The sequence below is a fragment of the Stenella coeruleoalba genome, assembly GCF_951394435.1.
Source record: "Stenella coeruleoalba genome assembly, chromosome: 2".
Taxonomy (NCBI): Eukaryota; Metazoa; Chordata; class Mammalia; order Artiodactyla; family Delphinidae; genus Stenella; species Stenella coeruleoalba.
In genome coordinates this window covers 108806299-108819180 of record NC_137147.1, presented here as the reverse complement: position 1 = coordinate 108819180, position 12882 = coordinate 108806299, and the positions used below count along the sequence as shown (strand labels likewise).

The 12882-nt window shown below is 55.7% G+C and overlaps 1 protein-coding gene across 2 annotated transcripts in view; it reads right to left on the bottom strand.

Annotated features, from left to right (window-relative positions):
• The window catches only part of AP3B2 (adaptor related protein complex 3 subunit beta 2), a 31049-nt gene that overhangs the window by 3144 nt on the left and 15023 nt on the right, over positions 1–12882 (bottom strand). For both annotated transcript variants that reach the window (XM_079914323.1, XM_079914324.1), the window contains exons 9-24: positions 12590–12644; positions 12163–12234; positions 10668–10730; positions 10184–10316; positions 9796–9905; positions 8978–9154; positions 5353–5539; positions 3736–3854; positions 3147–3255; positions 2639–2762; positions 2099–2282; positions 1895–1955; positions 1456–1562; positions 1026–1254; positions 524–608; positions 177–274 (exon numbers count right to left, since the gene is read on the bottom strand). In XM_079914323.1, coding sequence (XP_079770449.1) covers positions 177–274; positions 524–608; positions 1026–1254; positions 1456–1562; positions 1895–1955; positions 2099–2282; positions 2639–2762; positions 3147–3255; positions 3736–3854; positions 5353–5539; positions 8978–9154; positions 9796–9905; positions 10184–10316; positions 10668–10730; positions 12163–12234; positions 12590–12644 — 1913 coding nt within the window. The remainder of the gene's footprint in view (positions 1–176; positions 275–523; positions 609–1025; positions 1255–1455; positions 1563–1894; positions 1956–2098; positions 2283–2638; positions 2763–3146; positions 3256–3735; positions 3855–5352; positions 5540–8977; positions 9155–9795; positions 9906–10183; positions 10317–10667; positions 10731–12162; positions 12235–12589; positions 12645–12882) is intronic.

Genomic DNA, 12882 nt, shown 5'->3' with positions numbered 1-12882 from the left:
AAAGCCTCACTGAAGTGTCCCAGGCTCCGTGAAGCCTTTGCTGGAGCCACGAGCTGTGAGGCCTGCCTCCACCTGCAGGAGCTGAGGCTCCCTCAGTGTGACTGTATGGTGGAGCTGAATGAGCCCCAGTGGGTGGTCCTGAGCACCCTCCCTGCCCACCTCCAGGGAACACTCACCCTGTTCCTTCTTGAACTCATTTTCGCTCATGAACACAGGGGCCATAAGCTCCCCAACAGGTGGCTGAATGGAGACGTAGAACTGTCGGGTTTGGGTGCTGGGAAGGGTAGGAGGAGACAGAGGGAGAGGGAGTGAGGCCAGCATCTCTCCCCTCACCTCGCACTGTGTCTGAAGGGAGGGCTTGGAGGCAGCAGGAGAGGGAGGTAAGAGACCTGAGGTCTTGGGATGCCTTCCAGACACACCAGATCGTGATGTGGCCCCACCTGACACCACCTCCAGCTCCAGGTTATTTTGACCCCACCTCTCCCTAGCCATCCTCCTACCGCTCCATGAGTTGGAAACATACCACAGCTGGAAGTTGGCCGCCTGGGTCGAGTCACAGAAATTAATGCCCATGACAGCAGTGGCAGATTCTCCGGGTGCCAGGGACTCTGCAGCAGTGTGAGGCAGGGAAAGGGGGAGAGAACGACAGCATCACCTGATAGGTCTGGAACCCTGACCCCTTCTCCCCTCCACTTGCAGAGCTGACCACTCCTCTATGGAATCCTGGCCCTCTGAGCCCCTGGAGAGACTGTTCCTGAGTTTCTCCTGAAATGTCAACACCCTTCCCCCACTCACCCTCACCCCCTTTAAGTCAGTGCTGAAACAACCAAGGCTCAAGCACCTCTTGCCCTGAGACGGACTCGCTCATTTCCTAGTCTGTCTTGTCCGTGGATCGTGCTAGATGCTATCTCCACACCCCCACAGCCTAGACCCTGGCCTGGCACAGAGGGGGGCCTCAGAAGCCACAGAAAGACCAGCTCCACCCAGGAGCCTCCTTCTCCACCACGTCCAAGGCCCTTCCGCACCGATTTCAGGAAATTCCTGGATGCTGATGCCAGCGGGCAGTTTGGGGGTGCCCACGTGTAGGCCCTTGATGGGGGTATCAGAGCTGTTGGAGAAGTGGATGTGCACAGACACCATGTGGGGGTCCCCGGAGAAAGGTTGGCGGCTGAAGGTGTAGTCCACAACCAGCCCCTCGCCAGCTACGCGGTGCAGCAGCTCCTGTCTCCCGACACCCAACACTGGACTCAGCAGCTGGAGGGGAGGAGGAAGAGGGGAAGTACGGAAAGGAACAACAAGGCGAGAGCCCATCCCAGCCTTGTCCCTACTTGTGGTCACAGCAACAGAGGCTCAAAGCCATCCCTCCATCACACCCCCTTCACACCAATCCATACCGTAGGATGCGGCACAGAGATGTGTCCCTGCCCCAGCCCTGTCCCTCCCCACCCCACTCACCGAGGGCACCAGGGGGGAGTCTGTGAGCGTCAGGCCCTCCAGGTCAGCAGCCAGGCTGGTGGACACAACCGTGGGGGGAGACACAGGCTGGACACTGGGAGGGGTGACTGTGGGAGGATATGAGAAACATTATGACGAGGGAGAGGCAAAGTGGAATTGGCTTGGATCGAGCAGGAGCCCAAGACCTAGGGAGTAGACGGCTCAGCACCACGGACAGTGAGGCACGTGGCAGCCTGGTGGCTCCCTGGAGATATCCATCCTTGACCCCAACCCCACACCTGGAGAGGTTGTCCTGCTGCCCTCTCAGGCCCAAAGATGGATTCTGTCTGCTCCTCCCACCCCAAACCCCCGAGGAACCTAGCCCAGAGCGCCCATGGCCCTTCCTAAGTCATACTCCCCAGGCCGCCTTCCCCCTGTGACTTCTACCACCCAAACTCACAGTCCTCTAGATCAAGCAGGGAGATCTCCTTGGCTGCAGGGGCACTTTTGCTGCTGGGAGGCTGGAAGAGAAAAGCGGGATGTGAGTGTGGAAGGGGAGCACCCTGGCCCGGGCTGGGTTATGGGGAGATGCCTGGGCCTGGCCCAGAGGCTGGGGAGGGCCCCGGTCCATACACCCATCCTGTTCCTGCCCCAAGGCGCTCACTGTTTTCTTCCTCCAGGAGGCAGGTTCCGCCTGCTCCTCCTCTGTCTCTGACGTCATCTCAGACTCTGAGGAGCTGCTGCTGGAGTCACTGCCCTCCTCTGAGGACGAGCCGCCTTCTTGTCCCTCTGGCTCCTTCTTCCTCTTCTTCATCTTCCTCTTCTTACCTTCCTCCTCACTATGTTCACTGGAGGAAAGGGGCAAACAGGGCTTGGGCCCAGCCTGGATGACCCCCTTCTTGCGTCACAGAAGAGCAGGGAAAGCCTTGGACATTGGGGGTGAGGGTGGGGAGCCTGGGCCAGTGGACTCCACACCTGAGCTCCTATGCCTGGGTCGCAGTGAGAGCTTTAGACCAGCCTGTGCCAGCTCGGGCCCCTTCCCTGACTGCTTCTTCATGCTGCGCCCCACGCAGAGCCCTCCTGCGGCCATCACGTGAGCAGAACAGCTCCTGAGGAGGCTCAGGGACTCTTAGGAGACTGGCTAAGGCTGGGGGTTAGCCCTTCATTTCCAAGGGAGAGCCCTGGAGCCACCCAGTCATCTTACCTCTCACTGCTCCTCCCTTTCTCCTCGTCCTCATCCTGGTCTTTGTTGTCGGACTCACTGCTGGACTCCCCAGAGCCACTCTCACTGCTGCTCTTACTGTCCGATTCACTCTCGGACTCAGGGTCTGTGGAAGGACTGCCTCAGGCTTCCCTCCCTCGTGTGCAGGCCTCCTGGGGAGCCCTGGACACCCAGCTTCAGACTCTGCACTGAAGCAGCAAACTCACCTCTTCTCCCTCCAACCCCCCGACCTGCCCCCGGCCCCAGACACCAACCAGACCGACTGGAACACAGATGGACCCGTGTGGATAGAGACCTACACAAGCACACACACATCTGGGACGTGCAATCCTCAAGTGCATAAGCACACATATAGGTGCACACAAGGAGGCGCACACCCCCCTGGACACGTGACCATCTAATACAGGAGCACACACGTGTGCCAGATGGTCAGCCACAAGACACACACGCAGGCAGGAGCACAGGGCCCCAGCTCTGCCCATCTCCTCACCGCTGTCTGCAGACTCTGTGGGCCCTGACTCTCCCTCAGAGTCTGAGTAGAAGGGTTTCTCCTTCTCCTTCCTCTTCTCCCTGTTTGAGCACTTGGTCCATTCAGGTACCTGGAGATTGTGGGGTGGAGGGCGAGGAGCCATTAAATCATGGATGGGGAGGGGGAAGGAAAGCACAAGCCCCTCTTATCTTTCACCCTGGCTCTTCTCAGGGCCCCACCTGGTCCTGTCCCCAAGAGGGAATAATGGGGGGAGGGAAGGGACCCTGTCCACGCAGGGGAGGCACTCACAGAGCGGCACTGCCAGCAGGAAGGAACAGAGTGTAGGGACGGCACAGGGGTGCAGCATACAAGGGGGAGGGAGGGGGCAGCACAGGCTGGGAGAGAGCACTGCACACAGAGCAGAGGGCACACAGCACACAGGGCGGGGGGACCTTGGTGTATTCGCCCAACAGGCCCACATGGGTCTCAATAAGGGAGAGATCTTCTTCCTGCGTGTGGGGAGGGTGTCAGGAGGGCCAGGCTGGCGCTCCCAGGGCTCCCTGCTGTCTGGCCTTCCCCACACACAGCTCCACCCTCCACCCCTGCTGACCTCCACATTGCGCACAGATGGGTCTGGGGCTTCCTCTGGCCAATCTGGGAGCTCCTGGTAGCCCGTGGCCTTGGCATTAAGCAGGTGGGACAGTGAGCCCAGCTGGAAGTGGTCCCGGTCTGGGGACAGGGTGAGAGGTCAAGTCAGTAGTGGCAGTGAGGAAATGCCCTGGGAGTTGTTTCCTAGGTGGGGCCGGGTGGCGATTCTGGTGGGAACTTCCTAGCTAGACAAAAGAGAGGGGTGGACACGTCCCCTAATGGCTCTTCTGCCCTGACTGAATCTCTAGGCCCACATGCTGGAAAAAAAGATTGTATGGCTGACTAGAGCAGGGGCTGAGGGATGGGGGGAGCTGGGGCCACAGAGGAGGGCAGGAGGGGCTTCTGGGCCCAGAGCTACTGCTGCCTGTCTGCCCTGGTGCCTGTTGGGGAAGCAGAGATGCGGGTGTGGCTTCTCTCCCAGGGCAACGGGGGTGGTGCTGCTGCACAGCCAGGCTCAGGAAAGAGGCCTGCTTGGGGTGAGGGTAGCAACTATGAGTAAGAGGCTGGCCAGGCTGGGTCAAAGGGCAGGGAGGTGTGTCTGCTCAGGCTGGGGACTCCGTGGGGAGGGGTGAGTCCAAATGGGAGCAGGAGGGAGTCAGAGCCAGAGGAGGGCAACCCAGAGCCTTGTAAGTGGGGATGGTGTTAGGGAGGAGAAAGGGACCGTTCCCCTTCTTCCTGGGAGGTTTGCACATCTGCCCCATCCCTCAGAATCTCCTTGCTCCTGTGGTCCAGGGAAAGATAAAGCAGAACAAAAAGATACGCAGAAGAACCGAGCTTTGTGAAGGAAGTTCCCCTCCTGAGTAGGTTCCTGGGTCCAGAGAGTCAGCTGGGGGACCCTCCCCTTCCCACATCTCTCAGAGCCCTTGTCACGGGAGATCAGACCGAGAGAAGAGGCAAGGCAGAGGGCCTGGGGCTGACGATTTGGGCTGACCTCCAGTGACAGCCCAGTGAGTGCTGGCAGCCGCCTTCTCAGGACACTTACAAACATACACCTCTCCTTTGTTTTTGCTTTTTTAAGATTTTTTTGACGTGGACCATTTTTAAAGTCTTTATTGAATTTGTTACAACATTGCTTCTGTTTTATGTTTTGGTTTTTTGGCCACGAGGCATGTGGGACCTTAGCTCTCCAACCAGGGATCGAACCTGCACCCCCTGCACTGGAAGGCAAAGTCTTAACCACTGGACCGCCAGGGAAGTCCCTACAGCTCTCCTTTGTATGGAGTTCTACTTCCTGCCTTCCTGGGCCGTTGGTAGGTAAAATCTTGATACATATAGTGCCTGCTCAGGGAGTAGGATGGAAAGGAGAGCCCGAGAGGAGAGAAACCAGACGCCCATCCTGCCTGGGAGGGCAGAGACTCAGGTGAGTTGACGGTGGTGGTGGTTGTGAGCGGGTGAAAGAGCAAGCCCTAGATGCTGCAGGATGAGCAAAGGGGTAGGCCAGGGGCACAGGACTGGCGTTTCTCCAGAAGTCCTGCCCACCAAAGGCTGAGACTGAGACCTCAGGGGGAAGGGCTGGGACCGGGTTGCTGGCCAATTCTCCCCTTCCCCCAGGAAGGTTACTCTGGATTTCAACTCCCACCTTTGAAGGATGACTCCAAGACTGGAGCTGGTTTGGGTGCCAGGAAGAGCTTCTTGGCATGACGGCTGAGGGCCCCACCCTGCTCCGAAGGGACGATGAGCTGCCGGGTGAAGCGTGCTCGGTCTCGGATATCATAATTCTGGTCATACTTGGCCAGACTCAGCACATACTGGGTCAGCAGCTTGGTCTGGGGGACAAGAAGTGGGTCAGTAGCCATCACAGAGGGTGGGGACACAGGAGGTCTCTGAACCAGATTCTTTTTTTGTGTGTGTGCCATGCCTGTGGCTTGTGGGATCTTTGTTCCCCGACCAGGGATCGAACCTGTGTCCCCTGCAGTGGAAGTGCGGAGTCTTAACCACTGGACCGCCAGGGAAGTCCATGAACCAGATTCTTTTGGCCAACAGCTCCGAGCACTGCTGCCTCCAGCTGACTTTCCCTCCCAACCTGCCATTGTGCCTGACCCTGCATTTTCTCCCTCCTCCCCGGCCCTGACTCCCAACGCCAACTCTGACAACTGACTTGGCCAGCAACAGAGCTTGCCCTTCTGGAAACCTCCCTCTTGGCCCTGGGTGCCATTCTTCCTCAGGCTTGTGGTCCCCACTGCCCTAGGCCCACTCCTACACCACCTAGTCCAGGCTGGGCCAATCTTTCCACCCTGAGGTGCCAGAGTGAGTGAAGGTCTGGAACATTCTGCTAGACCTCACATTTTCTAGGCTCCATCACCTGGGGGGAACTACGTGACAAAAAGAGAAAGGGGGAACACATGGGAATCCCCCTGGCAGGGGCTGCCCTCACGCCCCACTGACCCACATAGTAGATTCTGAGCAGCCCAGGGGTCTCAGAGGCCATGATCCTCCCTGGAAGGTCCTAATGAGATCAGAGCAAACTGCAGCGATCCTATGGGTTTGCTGAAGTCATATGGGGTTCACAGCCTGCAGTCAAGGTAGTCACATCCCAGGACCACAAGTCTCAGTTTCTGCCCTGATCCTGACCTAGTCTAACCTGTCACAAAATGACAGTGGTAGCCACCATTTACGGAGTGGCTTCTAGTGTCAAACACTGTGCTAGGTGCTTCACTACCTCATGTCATCCCCATAACCCTTCCGAGAGGTGGGCGCTACTGCGCCCATTTACAGGGGAGAATCAGAGTCATTAAGTGACTTTCCCCAGGCTAAGGAGCCCGTCAGTGCTGCATCCAGGCCTGGACCCTCATCTCCTTGGCCTCAGCCTGGGCCGGAATCTGGCATGCAATGGATGGCTCCGCAGGTGGGCGGGATGGCTGGGATTGCTGTGGCCTTGTGGCAGGTCCAGAATGTCACCCTTGGTACTGGGATGGGGGACGTATCATTGCTGTTTTGCCAGGACGGACATGGACACATCCAGACCACCTCTCTCCTAGTGTGCCAAGAATTCCCCTTCCTCCACCACTCCCAGAACAGGCTGAGAAGAAAGAAGAGAGAAAGATAGGGAGGGTAGGAAGGAGGAAAGCTCTCGTTATCGAGTCAAAGAACCATTCTAAGGGGCCTACGCCTGGAAGGACTGGCCTTAGGGTAAAGGGTGCCTGGAGGTTCCATTTGCCTGAACAGCCTACTCTGGGTGGCCTGATGGGGGCTGGGACCCCTGTGTCCTGCCTAGGAGAGGCGTTCAGCTATATATATACCCACAGCTCTCTGTGCCAACCCTGACTCCAGCCCTTATTGCTCTGCGTTTTGTGCTGTTTCCTCTACTTGGCTATGAGCACTTGCAGGCCAGTAAACATGTCTCGCTCATTGTCATCACCCCAGGACATAGCTCAGTGCCAGGCATAGTGGGTACTCGGGAAATGCGTGTTAAATAAATTCATGAATAAATGTGCATGTAGCTAACAGTGACAACTTGGGGAAATGCCACGTGAGCACACCCAGGCTAATGAAAACATGCCAACAGCACCACTCTGGCTCAGTCCTGAGCCTTTCAGACGCCCCCTCTACCAGGGCGCTACCCACCCAGGCTGCTTCATCTATTCAAACGTTCCTCCAACCTGCTCCTTCCTCCCACTTGAATAAAGGAGGCACACAAATATTTGTTTGAAGGTTTCCAGTGGTGTTCCCTCTAACTTCTCTGTCTCCAATCTGCTTCTCCCACAATACTGACACCCACAGATCCAGCCCCTCATTGCTTCTACACAACTGCTGTCCTTTCCAGCTCCTGACAAGAGTCCCGGCATGTGATGGCCCTGCCTCCCCAGCTTGCGTCCCTGGGGCCCACTCTAGCCACCGTGGATCAAAGGAGCCACAGAATGGGCTTCCCTGGTGGCGCAGTGGTTGAGAGTCCACCTGCCGATGCGGGGGACGCGGGTTCGTGCCCCGGTCCGGGAGGATCCCACATGCCGCAGAGCAGCTGGGCCCGTGAGCCATGGCCGCTGAGGCTGCGCGTCCGGAGCCTGTGCTCCGCAATGGGAGAGGCCACAACAGTGAGAGGCCCGCGTACCGCAAAAGAAAAAAAAAAAAAAAGAAAAAGGAGCCACAGAAGACACACAAGTGCCACGTCCAAAGACTCCATGGGACGGCAAAGAGGCCACCTTCAGGCCAGCAGGGACGCCACAATCTACAGGGTACGGCCCAGGTGCTTTGCTCCAAGGGTTGGCAAGCTCTGTCTATAAAGGGTGCGAGTAACTATTTCAGGCTTTGCAGGCCATATGGACTCTATCGCAGCGACAACATCCACGGACAATAAACAAATGAATGAACGTGGCTGCGTCCCAATAAAATTTTATCTACAACAACAGGCAGCAGGCCAGACTTGGTCCATGGGCGGTAGTTTGCCAACCCCTGCCTCACTTAACTGAGTGTGGGAACTGTCAGGGTGCTTGGTGTCCCCAGTACCTTGAGAAGCTCTGAACGTTACACTTTGTTTTTAGCAGAATCTCCTGGGACCATCTCAGAGGCTGCTGGACACTCAAGAGGTTTTTAATATCCTGATATTCCAGCTCAGTTGAGCCATGTCCTTGGCTATGGTGCCCCTCATAACCTTTCACCTTAGTAATGACAATGGCTGCCAATACCACCCAAGCCTGAGCAGTGACTTGCCCTCTCATCCCCGGCATAGACTGGCAAAGCATCACCAAGCTTTGGGAGGAAGCAGAGACCACATCTCCTGGGACACATATTCTCCCATCAGTGCCTATCACTGCTGGGCCCTCCCCCTGGCCCCAGTGTTCCAAAGGCAGCAGGTAGGGACACACCCACTGCCAGACTGGAAGTCACAGCCCCATAGAAGAGCCTCTTCAACAGTGGTCACCATCCCTACTAGGCCCTTGGGGCCCTGCAGTAGCTGTGGACACTGGGGGAACACTGGTCACCTGGGCAGACCAGACACCTGTCCTGAACTCCCTCTTCAGAAAGAGGCGCTGATATATGTATAACTGAATCACTTTGCTGTACAGAAGAACCTAACACGACATTGTAAATCAACTCTACTGCAATAAAAATTAATAGAAATAAAATAAAATACGAAAAAGAAAAAAAAGTGACCAAAAAAAGAAAGAGGTGCTAAAGTTCATGCCTACCTGGTGAGGGCCCACAGAATACTGCCTGGGCTGTTTCTGGGGCCCAGAGTGTTTTAGGAGGCATCTCTCAATCTGTACCTGCTTAGAGTTGGTCAGGTAGAGCTTGGCTGCCAGGTTGATGACCTGCAGCTTGACGATGTCCTCCTCGGCTGTGAAGGACTTAGCCATTTTTCTCAGGACGTCGGGTGCAATCCTGGGGACGTGCTCACAGTACTCGCCAATGAGCCACAGGATGCTAGCTCGGGCCATGGGCACCTGTGGGTGTGGGAGAGGAGTCAGGTCTGGGGTAAACGTGGGAATGTGGGTGGGCACCTGGTCTGCCAAGGAATCGGCACTCCTCCCATCTGTGCTGGCCTGTTGTATCTTGGGCTTCTCTGGAAATAGGAGTGGGAGGTGATGGGAGAGAGATTAAAGGTTGGGTATTTCCCGGGCAGCATCTCCCCTCTTCCCTAGGGTTTCATTAGCATGGGCAGAGCCTTCAAGCCCCAAATTCAGTCACAGTTTAGTATAAAAGACTGATTTTCTGGATCCATTGTACCCTCAATGCTTTACTGCCTTGTTATTCTCCCTGAATCTTCAGGAATGCCTTTGCTTGAATGTTTCAACTTGGCAGTGTGACACAAAAACACAGGACTAGTCAATTGGCCACCCTTGGCCAGAACTTTAGAGAAAACCTGAGTGGTGGTACAGGCTGAAGCTCAGCAAGGGATCCCCAAAGGGAAGGCGAACCAGGGTCACATGGTCTCATCTTTCCCCTCCTCCCACCTTAAGACCTTTCGAGCCAGTAGGGAAGGTTTGGAAGTTGATTTTTTTATTAAAGCTAGTGTTTAATTATAGGGTCTTAAAATCATGAGGAGGACACTGGGTTGAGAAAGGAAACGGGGTCACTCCCTGACCTGGATGTTGTCTGTGAGCTTTGCCAAGTGTTTGATGATCTCTCCGTGCTGTGCTGGCTGCATCTGCAGCAGTTTCTTAATGACGACCACTGACTCTGCAACCACAAGCTCTGTAGGACAGGAAATGAGCCCGGGACAGTCAGATGACCACACACAATGAACAGGCACACCTGCAATGCCCCCAGCCCCTTGGCTGTGTTCCTCAACCCTCTGTACTTCTCCAGTGGCCCTCAGAGACGTGAGAACACTTGGATACTAATTGAGCCAGACAGACAGATGAACACACATTGTTCCTGGACAGACAGGTGGATACCCACTGGCCATCAGAGTCAGACATGCAGGCAGCACCCACTAGTCATCAAAGTTGGACATGCAGACAAACACTGACCATCACGGTTGGACAGCAGCTGCACCAGGCCGTTGAGACAGGTGTCACGGACTCGGCCTATGTTAGTTGCACAGCGCCCAATGGCCTGGATCGTGGCTGCCACAAAGTCCTTGTCCATGCTGCGAATGTAGGTCTGTGGACACCACAACAGAGTGACCCCCGGAAGGCAGTGATCCCTCAGACTTGACTCGGCAGTGACTCTGCAGGCTTGAGGGTGGCCTTCCAGAAAGCTGTTACCCCTCATTCAATGACTCATCATGTCAGAGACTAAACTCTGGGAAAAGGAATGACAGCCTCACCCGTCACCCAGTGATTCCCTAACCCAAAGCCAGTAGAAGGCGTTGGGAAGGGACGTAAAATAAGTTTCTCCACTTTGGGCTTTTAAGAGAAGGTTTGCCCCACCAGGCCGATTCTCATAAGCACAAGGTGCTGCAGGACAACTCTCATGGGCCTCTCTGACTATAAGCTGGCCCCTGGCCCGTACCTGGAATTCCCGTAGGACAGTAGGGATGTTGGTCTCATTGGCGAGGTTAGTCAACACTTCCAGCTGCAGGGAGTCAGAAAATGGGCAGGGTGGCCAGTGGGCTTTCTGTGCTTTCATAAACCTTCACTCCAAACACACACTTCACCAACCAGAAAACATTCCTCAGGCAGGACAGCCCTGCATCATCCTTAGATTGATGAGAGAACTGACGGATCATGAAACTTATCCAAAATGCGGGAGGACCAGTTTGCTTCTTAAATGGACTCCCTGACAGAGTATGCTTGTAGTACGATCATGTCACCTCTCTACCTTCAAGGAAAAGTTAAAGCCTCCAGTTGCTTTTAGGATAAAGACCAACATCCTTTCCATGGTCTGTAAGTCCTTGATCTCCCACCATTCTCCCCCTTACCCTCTATGCCCCAGTCACACAGGCCTTTAATCACAACCCTCCTGTTGGCCTTTACATATGCTGTTTCCTCTGTGTGGAGCACCTCTTCCCATTCTTGTCCCTGCATTTACCTAGAGAACTCATGTTCATGTCTCAGTCCTCAGCTCAAGCCTCCCCTCCTGAAGGAAAACTTCCCTGACACCAGACTAGATCAGGTCCACCTATTTATGCTCATACAGCTCTCTGCACTTTGCTTTTACATCCTATTTCACAAATGGATTTTTACCTGTGCTGTGTGATTAGCTGCCCAATGTCTCCTCCTCACCCCAGCGAGATTTTGTAAGCTCCACAAGGGCAGGGTACCTGATTGTTTTGTTCTCTGTTGTACCCCTAGATACCCCTAGATCTAGCCGTGAGATGCACAATAGGTGCTCAGAAGGGTTAGGAGGATTAACTGTTGCTGAAGGAAGTTACTCAATAATGAGGCAGAGCAGGGATGGAACGTGGGTATGGGCTCCTGCCGCCTTTTCTGTGGTGGTATGTCTGCACGACAGCCTGAGGGCGTAGGTGTGTGAGGGTAATTACACTGTGGGTAGAAGACAGAGACTGCAGCAGGGAAAGTATGAATTCTTTTTTTTTTTTTTTGCCTGCACCACACAGCATGTGGGATCTTAGTCCCCCGACCAGAGATTGAACCCTAGCCCCCTGCATTGGAAGCGCGGAGTCTTAACCACTGGACCGCCAAGGAAGTCCCAAGGGAAAGTATGAATTGGGAGTAGCAGACCTGACCTTCGGTAGTTACCTCATCTTAAGTCTACATTTTTATAAAATAGAGATAATGTACACTTCCTGAGGTGATTATGAAAATCGAATTACTTCATATGTGAAAAGTGGCAGGAGTATAACAGGTACTGGGCAAAGGGCAGCTCCGTTCACCCTGTCTCCCCAGTATCATTAGCCTGGCTTCCTGAGCAAACACTTCTGGCTGGAGCAACGGTGGGCTCAGCCCCTGAAACAGGCAGGCACCAAGGTGGCCACTGTGGATATTCAAGTGGGTCATGGGGGTGGGGGACAGAAAGTCCACAGGCACGTCTGTCCATCACTCACCTTCAGGATCTTGATCTGGGTGGGGTCGGTGGACCTGATGTAGAAGCTCTTCAGGTACGGCTCAAACATACCCTGGCACGAGAGAGGCAGCCCCAAGGAGCTCCACCTCAGCCTGAGACCTGCTTCTCCTCCGGAGCACCCCTCCTCCTCTCCTGACCCAGGACCCAGCATCTTTCCTGCCCCTCACTGTCCTCTAGTCCTGGATTCTTCCCTCCTTCTCAGATCTAACTCAGTCTTTCTTCATCAGGCTTTCCTCCCTCAGCGGCCCTCGGGATCCAGGCCCTGCTTCTCCACCTGCATTTGGGGTCTCTCCTTCCCACACTCTGCACAGCCAGGGCATTCCCCCCATCCTGCCTTTCCCCAGTACCCCTAGCCCCGCAGGAGACACTACTCGGACCGCCAGGGCGGGCCTTGGTCACTTGCTCACCCGGCGCTTGATGGACATGGTGGCCACGTTCTGGAGCACCACGTACTGCACCTCGCTGTGGAGAGGAGGGGTCAGAGGTACCTGGGCCCCTCGGCTGGGGCAGCAGGTCGGGAGAAGGGAGGTGGGCAGAATAGGAGGGTGGAGAGGACCGGTGTGGGGAGGGCACCAGCGCGGGGAGGGCAGGACTGGGGTCTGGGCGGGGAATAGGTGGGCTGGGGCGGAGACTGTCAGGCGCTCTGGGTCAGGGGAAGCGGGGCGAGCCAGCCCCCGGGCGTGGGCGGGGCGGGCGCGCA